Source organism: Lactuca saligna, chromosome 9, assembly GCF_052625555.1.
Source record: "Lactuca saligna cultivar CGN05327 chromosome 9, ASM5262555v1, whole genome shotgun sequence".
Lineage (NCBI taxonomy): Eukaryota > Viridiplantae > Streptophyta > Magnoliopsida > Asterales > Asteraceae > Lactuca > Lactuca saligna.
In genome coordinates, this window is record NC_136425.1 from 192,081,032 (window position 1) to 192,100,866 (window position 19,835).

The 19,835-nt window shown below is 34.9% G+C and overlaps 1 protein-coding gene and 2 pseudogenes across 1 annotated transcript; 2 read left to right on the forward strand and 1 right to left on the reverse strand.

Moving 5' to 3' along the window:
* Positions 1 to 3,840: 3,840 nt before the first annotated feature.
* Positions 3,841 to 4,752, forward strand: LOC145014353 (protein DMP3 pseudogene; annotated as a pseudogene).
* Positions 4,753 to 7,125: 2,373 nt separating this feature from the next.
* LOC145017505 (protein DMP5 pseudogene) lies at positions 7,126 to 8,048 on the reverse strand (annotated as a pseudogene).
* Positions 8,049 to 15,424: 7,376 nt separating this feature from the next.
* LOC145017060 (protein FAR1-RELATED SEQUENCE 5-like) lies at positions 15,425 to 18,937 on the forward strand. Its single transcript, XM_078975161.1, has 5 exons — positions 15,425 to 15,581; positions 16,296 to 17,103; positions 17,212 to 17,470; positions 17,592 to 18,161; positions 18,326 to 18,937. The coding sequence occupies exons 1-5, from the start codon at positions 15,425 to 15,427 to the stop codon at positions 18,935 to 18,937; spliced, it is 2,406 nt and encodes an 801-aa protein (XP_078831287.1).
* The last annotated feature ends 898 nt before the right edge of the window (positions 18,938 to 19,835 follow it).

Here is a 19,835-nt window from a genome sequence, read left to right on the forward strand (position 1 = left end):
GTTTCATCCAGACAGCTTCTACTTGTCAAGACGGTCCCCTAACTCGTCGAATAGATCACTAAAGTTCCTGCGCAATGTTGAGTCTTCGTCGAGTTGGGCCTCCAACTCGTCGAATCCTAGAGCAAAACATGAAATTACTAGGATTTAAATACATACAAGGAACCGGGTGTTACATGGTTGAAGATGAAGCACTTTGTTTGCCAAGAGGACAACATTCTAACAATTTAGAAATAGACATTCCATTATCAGACCAACTACAACCAACCACTTAAACAATATATTATAAATGCCAATAAAATGTTGTTTTTATTCCTATCAACCTTTTAAAAAAACACTGTTATAGAAATTGGGAAAGCTTTACACACCAAACATAAAGGCTAAATTGAAACATCCCAAAATACGACCCAAAAATTTTTGTTTAATAATTACTAAAAACACCATGATAAAATCATAAGATAAAACTCGTACGTCAATATCTCACAAACAAAAGTAAAGTGTTATGAGTAAACTGTATCAAGACTGTATCAATCACATCTATGAAAAACCAAAACAACTCCTAGGACAGCTGAAGTTATGGTGTGTGCGATACCATCAACCCGAACTCTTCCCTTTGCTTGCGGAAGTACCTGAAACCAAAACTGAAACTGTAAGCACGAAGCTTAGTGAGCTCCCCCAAACTACCACATACCATACAATACATATAAACACATACTGGGCCTTGCCCACTGCATCGTACTGAAGTCTAGAAACTGCATCGGACCAAAGTCCGGAACTAACCAGGGCCTTCCCCTCTGCATCGGATCGAAATCCGGAACTATTGAGGCCTTGCCTCCTGCATCGGACCAAAGTCCAGAACTAACTGCATCAGACCGAAGTCCGGAACTGACTGCATCGGACAAAAGTCTGGAACTACTGAACATGGCATCACATAAGCATATCAACTAACATGGGCACATAGATATCATACTACATCGGGCTGTAACCCGAAACACATAACACATAAATCCTGTTTGAGCCACGAAGGCATCAAACATACTAAAATCTGCATCGGACCAAAGTTCGGAAACTACTACTAGCTAAACGGGTCGGCATTGTGGCCTTAGACCCGTTCCTACTGAAAGGAAACTCACATCATGATCTGGCTGCTGAGTGTGTGGCTCCGGGAAATATCTGCTGCTGCTCCGGTATCTCCCCGGCTACAATTCCACAAATACACTCAATCAAATACTAATAACTGTATTGGGGTAAAATGACTCTTTTACCCCTGGCTAAAGTCAACTCTCCTGGTCAAAGTCAACCTCATAGTTGACCTGACTCGCTGAGTTGGGCCGCCAACTCGCCGAGTCCCTACTCTCAATTCTCAACCCTGCACGCTGCTACTCGTCGAGTATGGCATACACTCGACGAGTTCCCATTCTATATAAACACTCAGGTTATCTGCATCCGACTCGCTGAGTCGTATGAACAACTCGACGAGTTGTTCTTGAATCATAAGAAGATTGCCTTGGACTCGCCGAGTTGTATGAACAACTCGTCGAGTCCATCCATTGCTGAGTCTAACCTCTAACTCACTGAGTCCATACACTACTCACTGGTCCCCACTCGGAATCACTCAAAGGGGAAGAATCGGGGACTCGCGGCTCGACTCGCCGAGTCTGAAGAACGACTCGCCGAGTCTCATGCATGCAACTTCTAAAAACTCGATTCTGCTCAAAACCACTGCATACAATATATAGATCTGAGCTCCTAAGGCTGGTTTACCACGTAAAGTTCCCAACTTGGAAAGGCTAGAAAGGCACTTGGAAGAGTAGATCTAGGGCTATCATGCAAAATGGCTCCATAAAGTTGATAGATCTACGTTTTTGGAACTGAAACATGGCTAGATTCGAAAGCTAATCCATCCAATATGATTTCTCTACTATGAACAAGCTAAAGAATGGGCTAAATATGCTTATAAAGGGGAATCTATCAACAAAACGGGAAGAAACTGATCATTACCTCAAAGTACTCTGAGATGGAAGCAAGGACTTGGATCTTCTTCTTCTTCTTTGGATTTAGCCTTCTTCTTCTCTTTAAAACTACAAGAATTACACCAAGAATGCTCAAAAACTTAATGGGATGATTAGGGTTTGCTTAGATAACGTTTTGAGGATGAAAGAGACGAGTTTGGGGTTGATAAGGTGGTTTAAATAGGGTGCAAACCCGGGGATTTAGGGTTACTACCTGGCAGACCGACTCGCCGAGTCCCGAATATGGACTCGCCGAGTCCCGAATATGGACTCGCCGAGTCGCCGATCTATAAGTTGATCAACATCGCGACCCTACTCGACGAGTCGGGACGTAGACTCGCCAAGTTCCTCTACAAACTTTAAAAATAAATACTATAAAAGCAACGTACCAGAGACGGGTCGTTACATAAATTATCGGGCCTCTGAAAAACACCACTTTAGCGTTTGGTTGGAATACAAACTCCATTTTAATGTTCAACAATAATCAATTTAGTATTTTATGGTTGAAGTTACTCTCATAAACATAGGGATGATATATTTAAACTTTTTAATTGTTATACTAATTCTAAGATATAAAAATGATTATAAACTATTAAAGACATTTTAAAAAAGATTTTAGGCAAATATAATATTTTAGAAGTTTATAAAGGATAAATATAATATTAAAAATTTAAGTTGGATAAATATAATATTTCAAGGTTTAAATATTGGAAATTTGATATGAAATGATAAATAAAATAATTATGCAAATTAAAGAAATGTAATATATTTTCAATAAAATTTCAATTTTGAATTTAGATATTAATTAAAGGGAGAATTTCATATATGCCCCTCTTAAACTTTAAAATATCATATTTACCCAGCTTAATTTCTTAATATCATATTTACCCTTTATAAACCTTCAAAATATCATATTTGCCAAAATCCTTTTTTATAATGTTTTTAATATTTTATAATCATTTTTTATAACTTAAAATTACTATAATAATTAAAAAATTTAACGATATTATCCTTACGTCTATGATAAATTTCTAAATTGTTGGAATGTCATCCTCTTGACAAACAAAAATGTTTATCTTCAATATTCTCTATGGAATGTATATTTTGATTGTGTAGATTTTTTTTTTGTTGATTATATTGTAGATGAAGGATATTTTAGATATTACCATTGATATTTTGATGTTTAAAAAGTGCATATACGATATTTTGATACTTAAGAAGGGCATATATGATATTATGATGTTTAAAAAGGACATATATGATATTTTGAAATTTTATGAAGGGTAAATATGATATTTAGAAATTTTATGAAGGGTAAATATGATATTTAGAAATTAAGTTGAGTAAATATGATATTTTGATGTTTAAGAAGGGCATATATGAAATTCTCCCTTAATTAAATTGTTGATGAACCATATGTCGAACCCCTTGGGTTTTTAATTAAATTGCAAATGGGATTTTACTTGTTATAATCAGTAAAATCCAAATTTTAGTTGTATGTATATTTAGTTATTAGTAAAATTTTAGTTGTATTGATATAACTAAAATCGAGATTTTACTAATACCCAAAATATACATACAAGTAAAATCTAGATTTTAATGATTATTACAACGTAAATCTCGTAAAGTCCCATTTGCAATTTTGTCTTTTTGAGAAGTATCATTAAAAAATAATCAGTCAATAAGTATAATATAAACATAAAAGAAATAGTTTTTCTGCATGTGGAATGAGAATAATTTTAAATTTTAATTGGAGTATTCAACTATAGAAACAAACCTTGAAGTCTTCAAAGATATGTGGTTCTAAGAAACACCGTACCTAACCATCATCTCCATCTCTATGTGTAAGTCTCCTTTTATCTTCTTCTATAAATACATCAACTCCACGTACCTAGTCCTTCCTACCAATCGCTTGAAAAAACCTCTTTACATATATTACTTACGTACTATGTCTCTGAGAGCAAGGCCGGTAACAGCCCTATCCTCCTCGGATGACGAGGAGGAGAACGAGATCCCCGACAGCCCTAAGCCGCCACCACCACCACCCACTATGTCACAATGGGCTATATCACAGACACTAGCTAGCACAGCCCAACTAGCCAACCTCCTACCTACAGGCACCCTCTTAGCCCTCCAAACCGTAACACCCATCTTCACCAACCATGGTTCCTGCGACGCCGTCACACGACCACTCACCGCCATCCTCCTCGTCTTCCTCACCGCCGCTTGCTTCCTGGCAAGCTTCACCGACAGCTTCAAGTCCTCAGACGGACAGGTCTTCTATGGGTTTGCAACGTTCAAAGGCATGTGGCTCTTTGATTACCAAACAGCAGCAGCATCAACCTCCGGTTTACCGGACCTGAGAAAGTATAAGTTGACGGCGGTTGACTGGATTCATGCTTTTGTGTCGGCATTCGTGTTGCTGACACTGGCCATGAGAGATAGAAGCGTGGTGAGTTGCTTTTATCCACGACCAAGTCATGAGGTTCAAGAGGTTCTGGACATCGTTCCGTTGGGACTTAGTCTCGGTTGCAGTTTGGTGTTTGTGATCTTCCCTTCCAAGAGACATGGCATTGGCTACCCTGTATCCCATTGATCTTCACCTTTTCTTTGAAACAACCCAATTCTACTTTCTTACAAGAAAACCGAATCTATGTATATATAGTTCGTTTTAGTTATGTAAGTGTTTCATTTGATTTTGCATACATTGTTACAGAAATAATAACAATTACTTATTTTACCATTTTTCTATGATCTATATATTATATATGATCCTATTTATGTACTTGTTCTTGCATATAATTATAACATGATGTAAATTGCGTACCAAAATGTTAAATGATTTAAGTCGAATAGATCTGAAATGGTTAAAAGTTTACGACTAAAGTTTTTAAATGAATAAAATAATAGATTAGGTTTCAAATTAAAAAGTGAATATAAAATTCATGGTCAATATTAAGTATGATCAAGTGGGACAATGGCTTCGCTGTAGGTGGCGGCTTAAAGAAATGTTATTGGAGTAGGTATAATGAACAAAATCCCACGTAATTACGTAATTTAAAACTGATGGCACATAATTTTATTTATTTATTTATTTATTTTGAAAATGATAGACTTTGTTGGAGCATCGATATGGAGAGTATATTGATTAAATTATTTAGATGACAAAGTTGTAAGTGAAATTTTGCAAACTCTGAAACTTTAGATTAATGTTGGATGAATCGTTATATGAATCATGAGATTTTTTTGTATAAATTAGGCATGTGTTTAAGGTGTCGAAGTTAAGAATACCCACACAATATGGTGCATTTTTTATGATTTGAATTGGTTGTATCATGTCATTATAGGTAATTCAAACTTAATACAAAAAGAGGATTTATAAACCTTTAAAAATTTTATTGATTAAGGTTTACACATTGTACGTTGATACTTGATACACATATGATATAACACCACGTAACTTCCAAATGAAGTTCAACATTATGAATGTTGTGATGTCAATATTGTGTACAAGCAATTGAAAAAGAAAAATATAAGAGTTGGGTTGTGATATATTGTGGTTTAGAATTTATTTTGCTACGTAACCATTGATTGTTATAAACCTAGACTCAAATATAGTTACCTTTATAAGAATTGTTTTGAATAACACATCTTCAAATAGAAATGATACAATTTCAAAATTATAAATTTCATCAATCCATACGTAACATAAGATAAAGTACCATTATCTTATAATTAAGACTTAACATGCAATATTTGATATTTGTGACGTCATGTGGAAATAGTAGTATTTGTCTTTTAAATTACTAATAGAAGTCATTGTTAATGCAATAACAACGATAACAAATAATTTGTTAGTAAAGTTTGTAATCCAAAGTAAATTACACTTGCTAATTATATGCTTGATAATATTAACAAATCTCTTTCCATAACTAATTTGCTAAAAAGAATGCGTTCAACCAGATTTTTACTTCTTCCACTAGCTAGGATCTCAGAATGTCATTTCCTTGTCGTACACATGGTATAAGGGCATCTACAATGCATTGAACTACATAGAGTTTAATGGATTGTCACATCATCATTCTTAATTCATACAACTCTATTATAGTTTTCTCTACAATGCAGTGAACTCTATAAAATTCAATAGAATGTTACAAAATATAATTTATAGTAAATATTTAAGGATTAAAACTTTCATTTTTCTTATTGAAGAGTTCAATGGCCATTGAACTCCAAATTCATTGAATGTCAAGGTGACATCTCACGATGGTTGAGTTTCATCCATTGAATGACACATAGATTTACCAACTCTCCTATTGAACTCACCATTGTGGATGCTTTAAGTATATAAGGGTGTGAAATACTCTTGTAATTGGGTAGATTGGCAATGTCCATCTTTTCTTTCTATATGTAATCTTGTTTCTTTAGCCTTCGCTCTAGTATTTGCTAGTGGAGATGACTATATATATATATATATATATATATATATATATATATATATATATATATATATATATATATATATATATATATATATATATATATATATATCAAAAAACCATGATTCAATATAAGGAATTTGTTGCTAATTTTGATGTGTCTAAGAAATTATGTTGCTAATATCCATTTAGCATTTACCTTACTAGCAATAACTACTCTTCGTTGCTAAATGTTGATTGCATTTTGGTCATTGGTGTTTACTACTAATCTGTCTAATCATAATGTTGTTTACGTTTGCATTTAAAAAGAAATAATCTGGAGAACTTAATATAGTTAATTAACTTGTGTTTTAAGTTGTATATTGTACATTTCTTGGACGTCAAATCAAAAGTGGAGTACTGTTTTTCTTATTCCTTATTTACGTCCTTATGTTTGTATTAAGAACATCCATCGATCATTAATCTCAAGTATATATCACGCACAATAACGATCATGCTCCTTAAGATAAAGATAGTTAAAATAACCAAAATGAATTACATCCAATTTAAAAAACAACACATTGTGCGATTATACTTGGCTAAATAACACACATTTCATAACATAAACTAAAGTGTTATTGATCACTTTAAATCTCACATACACTTTGATATAACTAGAAGTAAATAAAACAAGACTATAAACCAATAATAAATGAAGATTTTTCTTTTTTTTATGTACATGGAATTAATATGGAAAGAGAAGATCAATGAGTAACGGGGTAGCCAATGCCATGTCTCTTTGAAGGAAAGATGACAAACACCATACTGCAAATAAGACCAAGCCCCAATGGAACGATGTCCAGAACCTCTTGAACCTCATGACTTGGTCGTTGATAAAAGCAACTCACCACGCTCCTATCTCTCATGGCCAGTGTCACCAACACAAATGCCGACACAAAAGCATGAATCCAGTCAACCACCATCAACCTGTATTTTCTCAGGTCCGGTAAACCGGAGGGTGATGCAGCTGCCGTTTGGTAATCGAAGAGCCACATGCCTTTGAACGTTGCAAACCCATAGAAGACCTGCCCGTCTGAGGATTTGAAGCTGTCGGTGAAGCTCGCCAGAAAGCAAGCGGCGGTGAGGAAGATGAGAAGGATGGCAGTGAGTGGACGTGTGGCGGCGTCACAGGAGCCGTGGTTGGTGAAGATGGGTGTTACAGTTTGGAGGGCTAGGAGGGTGCCTGTTGGGAGGAGGTTGGATAGTTGGGCTGTGCTAGCTAGCGTCTGTGATATAGCTCGTTGCGAAAGAGATGGTGGTGGTGGTTTACGGCTGCTGGATATCATTTCCTTCTCGTCCTCCTCCTCGTCGGATGAGGATGTATTTACAACCGGCCGAGCTCTAAGAGACATAATATTTATATATCCCTTCTTTTCCCTGTTGAATGTGTGACTGATCAATCTTTTGCTCTTCGTTTGGGAAATACTATTAATTTGCTTCGAATTTCGAGGTGGTGGTGGTGTATTTATAAGAGAAGAGGAAGGAGAAATTTGAGGAGGTGGTCGGTTGCGTCCTGTCAGCACCACCGTTTTGAAGACGCTACGCTCTTTATCAGATTGATACTTTTTGCATCCAGAAAACATTTCATTAACAAAAAGAATACATTATATATAAACAAATATTGACAATTCTTCTGTGTAAAGTCAAGATACCTAATCCTATATTTTCTTTTGACTGCCCCCTTCACAAGACCAAGACAACTCCACGTCATTATTTAATTACATTTCAATCTTTTAGGCTATTGGCTGCAGCAACATTATTTTTTCACACCCCAAAATGTCTTCATCCTAGTTCATATATTTTTCGTGTTATACGGTCAAAGTGAATTTTTAAAAAACATATAAATTAAATAACACATAATTAAATAAATACTTAATTAAAAACGGAATTATAACGAAAAAAAATAAAAACGACACTACAACGAAAAAAAACACTAATCTGCGTCTAAATATTTCTGCTCGATCTTCACATTCATTTTCGAAGCACATCCAACCGTCTCGATGGCATATTCTCATCGCTAGTTTGAAAAATTGTCAAATCTTTCGTAATGCGATTTTCCTCGGCTTCACGACGAATGAACTCCAAATGCTCCCGTTGCACCTTATATCTTTTACGCGGGATTTCGTTGTGATCGTCAAAATTTTGTTTCATTTCAGCTTGCTTTCGACGTCTACTTTCGCCTTCCTCCGCATGTCGTTAAGCACGTATCGTTTTATCGCGACCTATCGGTCGTCAAGGCGGGGAGATCTCTTCAAGGTCATTCAAGTCATCCGGTATCTCATCCGTGTCCGCATTGAGATCGATGTTCGTGCGTGCGTCCGAAATGTCGACTGAACCCTAGTTGCGAGACCTCTTTGATTGTTGTTCCGTAAATGTGTCTGTTTTATTCCACTTTGGGTCTTCCTTGACAATCTCCCAAATCTTTCCGTGCTAAAAAACGTGACCGGTCTCGACATGATATTGGTCCCTAGCCGCTCTATAAACGTCAAAATCAATTACACCACTTTGCTTGTGCGATGAAAATTTGTTGTAGACAGAATTAAAGTTAGTGTACTTCTTGCTTATTTGAGTCCATTTGCTACTCAACATGTCGTGACTGCAATACTTTTCATCCTTCAAAATGGTGCGAAATTTCCCGATCACGGCTTCCCAAAATCAACTTTTCTCATATCGTTTCCTTGCATTAGAATTTTTGATGTCTCACACCAAGCCACCACCAACGCGTATTCCTCCTCCGCAGTCCATCATGTTGGAGGTTTGTAACAGATGGTTCCTGGTATGTATTTAATTTATTAATTATTCAATTTATAAGAGCAACTCGATGAATTGGATGCGCTAAACTCATCGAGTAGAGATCATATGGGCCGCGTAATTTAAGTAACCTACTTGACGAGTTGAGAGGCCACAACTCGACGAGTAGACTGGCAGAGGAGAAACCCTAATTTCCGGGGTTTGCACCCTATTTAAGCACCTTAAACTTTCCATGTTAGCCTCATTTCTAGCCTCCAAGTCCCAAACCCTAAATCTCGAAAACCCTAAATGCTATTGTGAGTGTTTGTGAGTTATTTTAAATGATTTAGTGTGTGTTTTAAAGCCATTGGAAGAAGGAGAAGCTTGAGGGCACAAGAAGTAGTTTATAGATCCAGAACCCTTGCTTTGTGGTCATTTAGATCTCCATTTTTGAAGTTCCTTGCTTATTTTGGTCAAAATAATATGATTCCTGGGATTTGGACGTTCCAAGTTGAGAACACTTCATATCTAGGGTCTTGAAAGGTTTTCATGGCATAAAGGTGCCAACTTTATAGCCATGGAAGCCCCATGAAATCTCTAGACCATCATTATGGTCTTTTGAAGCTTTTATGGCCATGCATATGGATAAAATTTAAGACTTTACGTAATTATTTAGTCCCTAAAGTCCAGATCTATGACCCCATGGTCTATCTTGAAGGTTTGATGGCTTTTGATTTCGGATCTATATCATTTTGGGTTAGGTTTGAGTTTTTTCCTTGGGGAGAGGTTCTTAATGGGTAAAGTTGGAAACTTTACCCTTCTAGACGTATTTCCAAATTAGATCAAGAAGATAGGGCCCTGGTTTAAAGAATGGTGACTTAATGCATTAAGAAGGGCTAACTGACTGAAGAACTCGACGAGTTGGGTCGAATTGTCCTGATCATGTTAAAGGAAAGAACTCGGAGAGTTAAAGGAAAACTCAATGAGTTGGATCGCGATTATACGTTTTTATGATTTATAGGAGCTCGGCGAGTTGAAAGGAAAACTCGACGAGTTGAGTCAACTTGGAGTGTTGGCTTTGACTTAACCTTGGCTTTGACTTTGACCATAGTTAACTTAAAAAGGGATATGAGTATAAATAGTATCTAAGGGGTTGTTTTGATTCAGGTAGTGTGTAGAGCTGATCCCGGGACATAGACGTTTCAGTTATCATTTGACATTGGAGGTGAGTTTTCCTCCTGTATGAACGGGTCGAAGGCACTGATACCAGCCCGTATATGTATGTTAGTATGTACCAGGCTAAGGCCTTATGATGGGCAATGCCCAATGTAGGTTTATATGTGTAACGCCCGTAGATCCGGGCTAGTCAATTTAGAGATAATAGGGGTCGAAAACAACTTTTCGACAAAAGATTATTTAAAATAAATAATCTTAACCAAGTTGTAGAACATGTCTCAAGGGTTCTGTACATATAAAGAGCGCTGGAATCCGAGTTATAACGAAGAAGTTATGACCCATCGAAGTTTTGTGACGGAACCGGCACATCACCGGGGAGATGTAAATAGTTAATTTATGATAGAGCGACTTTTATCCTTAGTGGTCTAAATGAAATTCATAGAATATGTTAACCTGAGAGCGTCCATAAAAAGAACGCCCAAATCTGACTTCGTATGAGGAAGTTATGATTTTTCTAAGATTTGGCTTAGCAGTGCACGACCCGAAACTCGAATTTTAGTTTGAGCGGTTTTTGGCTTATGCAACCTAAATGAGAGTTTCAATCTCATTAATAGGAACTCAATGGTAAAAAGACAGATGAAAACGGAGTATGTATGAAGGAGTTATGAATTTTTCGCGGTCATTTAACAGTCTAATCTTTTCGTACTGTTAAATTTAAGATCGGTCGAGAATTGAATTCAATACATATCGATTGAAGGCAAATGGGCAACAAGCTGTGCTGCTAGCTATTTTTGGATGGCAAAACCAATTCTTTTGAAAACAACATTTGTGGAAGTTGTAGATCTTATTTTTTACCTACGCATGGATATAAAGAACGTAAAAAACGGAGCTCTTATGTGAAAGTTACGGATTTTAGAAGTCGTAAGTGTGTTGTGCGAAAATGAGTGACGTGGCAAAATCTTGCCCATTGCTTTCTCCCCAAGTCTTGCCACCAGATGGTGACATGTGGCACCAAGTTCAGCCATATTTCACCCTATAAATAGAACCTCTCCCACCCTCATTTTCTTCACACCTTTCACATTCTTTCTTCTCTTTACTCTCTTTCTAGAACCTCTCTCTAGCCCCGAAACCCCCTGAAAAGCCTAGGGAACCTCCCTAGCACGAGGCGGAAGCCCCGAAGTGCTCGATGGCTCCGAGAAGAAGAGATTTTCGGCTTGGGAACGCTGCTCCAAACAAAGCCCGGTTTTCTATAAAACCCATTGTAAGTGATCTACGCCTACGCTATTTTTAATATAACTTTTATTTAATTATAGTAACGTTATTAGAAACTTATAATAAGTACTTGAGCTATTATTATGAGTTATATACGTATTGTTTAACACTTATATAATAGTAATAATAACTAGACTATTAATTAATCTCAGCGAATAATAGACTAAACTCTAATGGTAATAATACTAGTTTTCGTCGAAGGAAATTATTTTTAAGAAGCGAAGCGCTGTCTGAGTTCGGAATCACCACTTTTTCAAGTGAGTGCATAGTTACTTTCATCTTACACATAGATATGAAGTATTTTATATAAATTACGTGTTATGTGTGCATATTATTTGAATACTTGTTGTCTATGTTGGATGAACGATTTTATACATGTTTTAAAAGATTTAAATGGTATATTTATTTTATATCTACAAATATGTTGCGGATGAAACATGTGTAGATGAAATAGTTGGTGTGTGATGAAATAAAATGATGAGAGATAGGTGATGATAATTAGGTAAATAGATGATGATGAATAGGTGATGTAGGATAAAAGGAGATACCATAACCTTAACCGGCAATGTGACGATGTAGTCATCTACCAAAGTATAGATGGTGACCACAAACTATTCTAGACAACCCCGTGGAAACACCAGCAGACCCATAACCTGTAGGTGATGAATTACGAGTTCAAGCGATATTGTAACTACGTATTCATGCGATGATACTCTAACCCCTTACTATGAATTACGAGTTCAAGCGATGTAACTACGTATTCATATGATGATGCTCTAACCCTTTTCAGGCACGTATTGAGGGAGTAATCCTTGAATCAATATTGTCTGTGCGATGTAGGCGATGATCCTTGGGGAGAGTCCTTAGGAACAAACATATAAGGAAATGCGATATAAGGAGATGAGAGGTAAATATGATGTAGGAGACGATCCTTAGGATAAATCCTTAGGGAAGGTACTTAGGAATAGAGAAGATAATGGGGATGGGTAATTGGGTTAATTGTTTGATGATTAAACATAATAATTATATTATTATGGGTTGAAAACCCTATGTTCTCACCAGGTTTCCCAACCTGACCCACTCAGCTTACTTGTATCACAGGTGACGAGGTGAAGTTACATTACATTGAGAGATTAAGGAGATATAGATCACTAGTGTAAATGAATGTAAGTTCTGTTTATGCTTATGTTTTTATATTGACGATGACATCCCAAATGTTTTAAAATAAATAAAAATACATTTCTTCGGAAATGCTTTGATAATGAAATTATCATGTTTTTCTGGGAACAAATTTCGCAACGTTTTTATTAAAAGAGATACTCTGATTTTTATAAAACATAAACAAAATCGGTCTTTTCTGGCCGTGAAAATGGGGATGTCATAGTTGGTATCAGAGCAATAGTTTAAGCGAACTAGGAATTTGTAGGATTTCTAGACTTAAACTTAGAATGCTAAGCGATGACTGTGAGATGTGAGCACTAGCTTATTTTAGGAATTGTTCCTAATAATGCTTTTATGTGCTAAATGCTTTGTGCCTGATATGCTGTTATTTATTCGGATCTATGGTCTATTGCTGACCGAATCTAGAAACTTTATGTGTTCAGGTTTCTAAACGTTCAATTACGGTATTAGAACTGGCATATAAGTTTTCGAAGAGATAAGGATATTATACGTCAATCATAGAACTGGCATATAACCTGGGAGGTCCCCGTTATTTTGGAAAGAAGACAAGAGGCAATGGTGTTCGGGCAGAAGTGTCTATCGTGATGGTTCCTGTGTGCGAAGTAGCTTAGGGTTAACGGAGAGTAAGGAGGCATTCGATGGGATGTTTTCTGCAAGGAAGAGAATGGTTAAGAAGATGAACTTCGTTGTTGAAGGAGGTAACCATTAGGACTCTTGAAGCGCCTCATTTTGGAAGTCATGTGGCTATTTCTGGTTTCTAGAAACGAAAAGAAAGGTATAAGACCTTCGACTAATTTTAACTTTGGTGGTCTTCATTTATAATTAGGGCTTGATGTGGTGGGCTTACAAATGGTATTTGGGCTAAAGTAAGTTGTATAATATTATTGGGTTAATTAGCATGTGCTATTTTCTATATTGGGCTAAAGTTTATTGGTTCAAGATTGGTACCCATTTTTAATTAGACAGTGAGTACAATTTTATTAAAATCAATATAAATACATTTATCGAGTTTTGCAAATGGTGTGACATATAATTTTATTAGAGATGAAATTTATCTTCAAATCAATATTTTATATGAGATAACGTTTTATCATATGACGAGAATTTATATATTAAAATGAAGTGGTAAGAGTTTGAACATAAAATGGTATTTTACCCTCGAGTGTGTAAAACAAGAAGTAAGCCTCGATTTGGGGTTTGGGTTCGGTAATTTGGGCTTCGGTTGGGATGAGTTGTTTCTTTGGGCTATGAATTATTTGTTTGGGCTCTGGTTGGGCCTCAGGACCTTGAGGGGGCCTTGGGTTGGTTTGGGCCTTGAGTTGTGTTGTTGAGCCATTAGTGGGTCTTAGGCCAAGTTTGGGTTGGGCCCATTAAGGAAAGGGTAAAATGGTCTTTTACCCTAGGAGTCGGGACCACGATTATTGGATTATGGCATAAGTATTAATTGGAATTTATTTGTTGTTAGTTTGTGATTTCCGGTTCAGCAGCCAAGTGTTATCTGATTAGCAATGGATCGATGTGAGTTACCTTCATTGTATTTGTGGGTTGAAGGCACAATGTCTGCCCACTAGTTGATGTTTATAGTAAGATGATTGTCTTTGTGATAATTGTCTAGTATGCTAATGTTTGTTGATGTTTATGTGATTATTTACTTATGATATTATGTGGTAATGATAGGTGGTAAAATAGACTTGGTACTCGGTTGAAATACACCGAAGGGATAGGTCAGGCACCTAGATATGTCTGATAGGGGTAGGTCAGACACCCAAATATTTATGGCGGTATCCGGTTGGAAGAGACCGAAGGGGCAACTCAGATATGCTCGACACTATTCGGTCGAAATAGACTGAATGGGTAGGCTGCGCACCCATATATTCGTGGCAGTATGTTGTTTTAGTATGTGGTATGGTGAGGAAACTCACTAAGCTTTGTGCTTATGGTTTTCAGTTTATGTTTCAGGTACTTCGATTTTCAAATAGAAGAGCTCATGATGATTGTCGAACACACACCACATGTTTCCGCATTATGCGATTTATTATGATTTGATGATGTTTTGATAAATCTTAATTACCGGGTTTTTTAGAATGATATTCATTGACAATTTATTAATCTAAAAACAAAAATTGTATGTCATTGTTTTTGGAACATTACAACCACCTGTAATAATAAAATACTCAATACACAGTTTAATATATATATATATATATATATATATATATATATATATATATATATATATATATATGAGTAGGATCTAATGAGAACGACTAAAAGGTTGAGAACGCGAGAACACTTATCAGCCAATCATTTTATTAGGGTATTTAAGTAAATTTGTATTTAATCTAATTTTTAATTAATATAATACAATTAATAATCAATATATTATCCATTAATATTTTCCTATAACTAAGGGATATTCCATAGTTATCGTTCAAGGAGATATTGAATTGAAGATACGATTTCCAGGGACGATTTCCAGTATAGCAATCGGGATTTCAGTCGACTTTTGTATATTGTTAATCATTTACGTTTGAAGATAACAACGCAATATACCATTCGTGATTCAAATCAATATCGATGTCGGATTGTTTTGATTACAGTAGCGATGATACAGAAGATGATGATCAATATGGCAAAGAAGAAATGGACTGTAATGAATATGATGACGACGATTTCTATAATTCGGATGATCAATACAGCGGAAGAAATCAATTATCTGATTATGCGATTGAAGGTAAATAATGAAAACAATGTCAATATCTTGTAAATACAGATCGTGTTTTTCAATAATTATTGAATTTTTGTATATGTTGAATAAGACCGGAGTACATATTTGTATATGATTAGTCATATACGTTGCATGTATTAATTATGTAATGCTGGTTTATATCACATATCGTTGTACAGGAGTCCCTCGTTGGTGATTTTTTCTTAAGTTTAATACAATGTTGATTAAGTTTGATAATCATTGGTGATTATGCGTTAACACGACTCAAATAAGTAAACACTTCAACTCTGGTTACTGTTTCACAAACGTTTATTATGATTATAAAGTTCTGTAGTTTATGTATACGTAATTCATAGAAATTTATATCATGTCTTGCATGCCGCATTATTGTTTTTTGTTGTCTTAAAAAACAGGTACAAATCGAATAAGTAAACACTTCAACTCTGGTTATCGCATTATTATTTTTTGTTTTTTGTTGTCGCATTATATCACAGACGTTTATTTTGATTAAGTTTGATAATCATTGGTGATTATCAATTAACACGACTCAAATAAGTAAACACTTCAACTCTGGTTACTGTTTCAAAGACGTTTATTATGATTATAAAGTTCTGTAGTTTATGTATACGTAATTCATAGAAATTTATATCATATCTTGCATGTCGTGTTATTGTTTTTTGTTGTCTTAAAAAACAGGTACAAATTGAACTGATTCTGAAGAGGAATCCTTCAATAGTAATGTTGTTGACTCGCCTGGTGGGAAAACCAAGTTGTGGAAACCTATTGTTCCTAAAGATTTTATGCCAGATGTACATGCTATATATCTATCATTAGAGGAGGCGGTTGAAATGTATAAATTATATGCAGATAAAGCAGGTTTTGGTGTCAGGTTAAATATAGTAACGAGGTTTGGTGACAAAACCATTAAAAAAAGGTATGTAGTGTGCAACAAAATGGGTAAAATACCTAACAGATCAACTGACACTTTGGATCCTGAGGGAAGTGGAAGGAATAAACGAAACTCAAACTTCAAAATTACGGACTGCAAGGCATTGATAAAGTTTGAAAGGTTACATATGCAAACTAACGCTTGTAAAATATATGAGTTTGAAGAGAGTCACAACCACCCCCTAGAGACTAAAGAAGAAAGACGGTATTCCAAACGTGCACGACGACTTAGTTATAAAGACAAGGAGTTTATAGTGCGTTCTTCAACATCTAACATTGGTGCAACAAAGGCACATAAGTTACAAGCTAGTTTGCAAGGAGGTTATGATAACGTTGGCCCTGAAGCAATTGATTATAAAAATTTCAGAAGGAAGGTGGGAAACATTATAGGTGACAAGGATGCACAGCTGGTTGTTGACAAAATGAACATGAGGAAAGATGAGTTACATAATTACACATTTGAGTATAAATGTGTTGATAATGTGTTAAACACAATGTTTTGGGCGGATGAAACCGATAAGTTATATTACAAGGAGTTTGGAGATGTGATATCATTTGATGCTACATTCCGAACAAATAAGTATGCTCCTATACCCATTATACATTTTTTTATTTAAATATGAATATTGATGTTTTTTGACTTTGTAATCAACGTTGAATTTGTTTTTAATTACCTTTTTTGATACAGGTATGGAATGATTTTTATGCCGTTTACAGCCATTGATAACCACAAACGTTCAATAAACATTGGGGCATGTTTGTTAAGCAATGAGTCAATGGAATCTTATCGTTGGTTGCTCGAAGCTTTTTTGAAAGCACATGTAAAACACCCTCAATTAGTGTTAACAGACCAAGATCCAACAATTCTACAGGCCGTTGAAGCAATATTTCCTACTTCTAATCATCGTTTATGTATGTGGCACATTATGAAAAAACTACAAGCCAAGGTGTGTATATTTCGGTCTAAGTTAACACGCAACATGTTTTATTCATCAACGATTTACACAATTTACATATTTTTAATAACGATTAGCATACATATTGTTTGGAATGTCTATTTTTTTTTAGGTTTCAGCCGATTTTTTGAAAAACACTGATTTTCGAAAGCGTTTTACGAAGCTTGTTTGGAATGTCTATATCGAGCCTGAAGTGTTTGAGTCAAGGTGGAAACTGCTTATGAGAAAATTCAAACTACAGGACAAAAGATGGTTCAAAGACATGTACATGGATGGAAAACTTTCGATTCCAGCCTATTTTAAAGACATGCCATTACACGGTCTGATGAAAACTACTTCAAGGTCTGAAAGCGTGAACTCGTTTTTTAATAAATACTCTAACTCTGGTAATTTGCTTATCTATTTCATGATGAACTACGACACCGCAATTGGAAAGCAACGAAATGCTCAACAGAAACTAGAACATGATACAAAAAATGCAAAGCATGAAATGACGCTTCCAAGTGGCTTACTAGAACATGCAGCTGCGGTTTACACTAAAAAAAATTTCTATGAGGTCAAAAAGGAAATATTTAAAGCATCCTGGTATTGTTCTATCGACAGTGTTGAAAAGATTGATGGGTGGCAAGTTATTATGATTACACAAACGGATAAGAGCAAACAGTTGAAGATAAAATGCAAGGTTATATTCATCGTTTAAACGCTTTTCATTAGTCATCATACAAGTATATTATATCATTATTTTTAAATTAAATATATATATTTTTCAATATTATGCAATAACCACCAACTAATATGTTACTTCAATCAATTACTAACATACATTTTTTTTATTATACAATGTAGGTTGAACTAAAGTTGCCTGAAAAAGAAGTTAAATGTTCATGCAATCACTTCATACGTACTGGCATTTTGTGTCATCATATTTTTGCTGTATTGAAAAACAACCATATTGAAGAGATTCCAGAGCAGTATATTCTAAGAAGATGGAGAATGGATGCAATTTCTAGCCATTTGCTTGCCATGAAACATGTTGCCATGGAAATAGAAGATGACACCTTTAAACTTCTAACAGAGGCATACAACAATATTGAATACTGCTTGGATCATTTCAAAAGAAGCAAAGAGAAATTATTGGAATTTGTTGAAAAAACACGTACGTTGAAGCAGGCAGCAATGGAGTTTGGCAGTTCCAACCAAACATCATCTGATAACGATGAAGAAGAAATTATTCGGATGCTTGGAATACGCAACATTCCTGATGAAATAAATATCCATCCACCTGCATTTATACGTACCAAAGGTAGTGGAACTAAGAAAAGAATGGTTAGTGCTATTGAGAAAGCCGTTGCAGCTGCAAAGAAAAAAACCAAAATGTGCACAGGTTGCAATCAATATGCTAACCATAATTTGAGGACTTGCAAAGTAAGACTTGCACGAGAGTCAAAAACAGCTTAAAATTGCCCAATCGTTTTCCCAATATCTTTTACTTTTCTATTACATTTATGAATAAGAATATGTTTCTATGATTTAGTAGGTTATGTTATCTTAAACCACTTTCATTATTTTTAACGTTTTGTTTTATTCATCGATGAATAATAGCCATGCCAAATCTGGTAATGTTAACAGATTAATGGTATTATCTGGCATTTAAACCTCTTTTATTAGATTAAAACAGTTCGCACTTACAATAGATATACTTTTCCTTTCTTGAAATTATAAAACCATCAATCATTATATACCTCTTTTATTAGATTAAAACAGTTCGCACTTACAACAGATATACTTTTCCTTTCTTGAAATTATAAAACCATCAATCATTATATACTATAGTCATATACGATCCAAGCAGTATTCATAGTTTATTGTATGTTGTTAGTAGTATATCTTAATAACAAATGTTTGTACGATTAACTTTTAAAACAGCTATACATCATATATTGATTTACGTTTGCGTTTGGGTAAATTTTAGTCATAAGTTTAACCATGGTCGACTTTAAACCCTTAAGTATAGTCAATAATGAATAACATCATAAATACATTAATTATTTTCAACATATTGATGATATGAAAATTGTTAAATACTCTTCTGTTTAAGATAAAACAATTTGCATTTAAAGTATAGTATGTTATGAATAATTCAAGTAAGTGTTTATGCTATTATTCAATATTTAAATAATAACATACTTTAAGATATAAACCCACCAACAATCATTATATAATATAGATATGTTCACTTTAATTATTAAAAAATCTGATTGTATGGTCATAGTAAAATAGCATATTAACAACTATTTGTTAGTAAGAATCATTACTGAATATACACTAAAACTATACCATCAATGTTAATCATCAT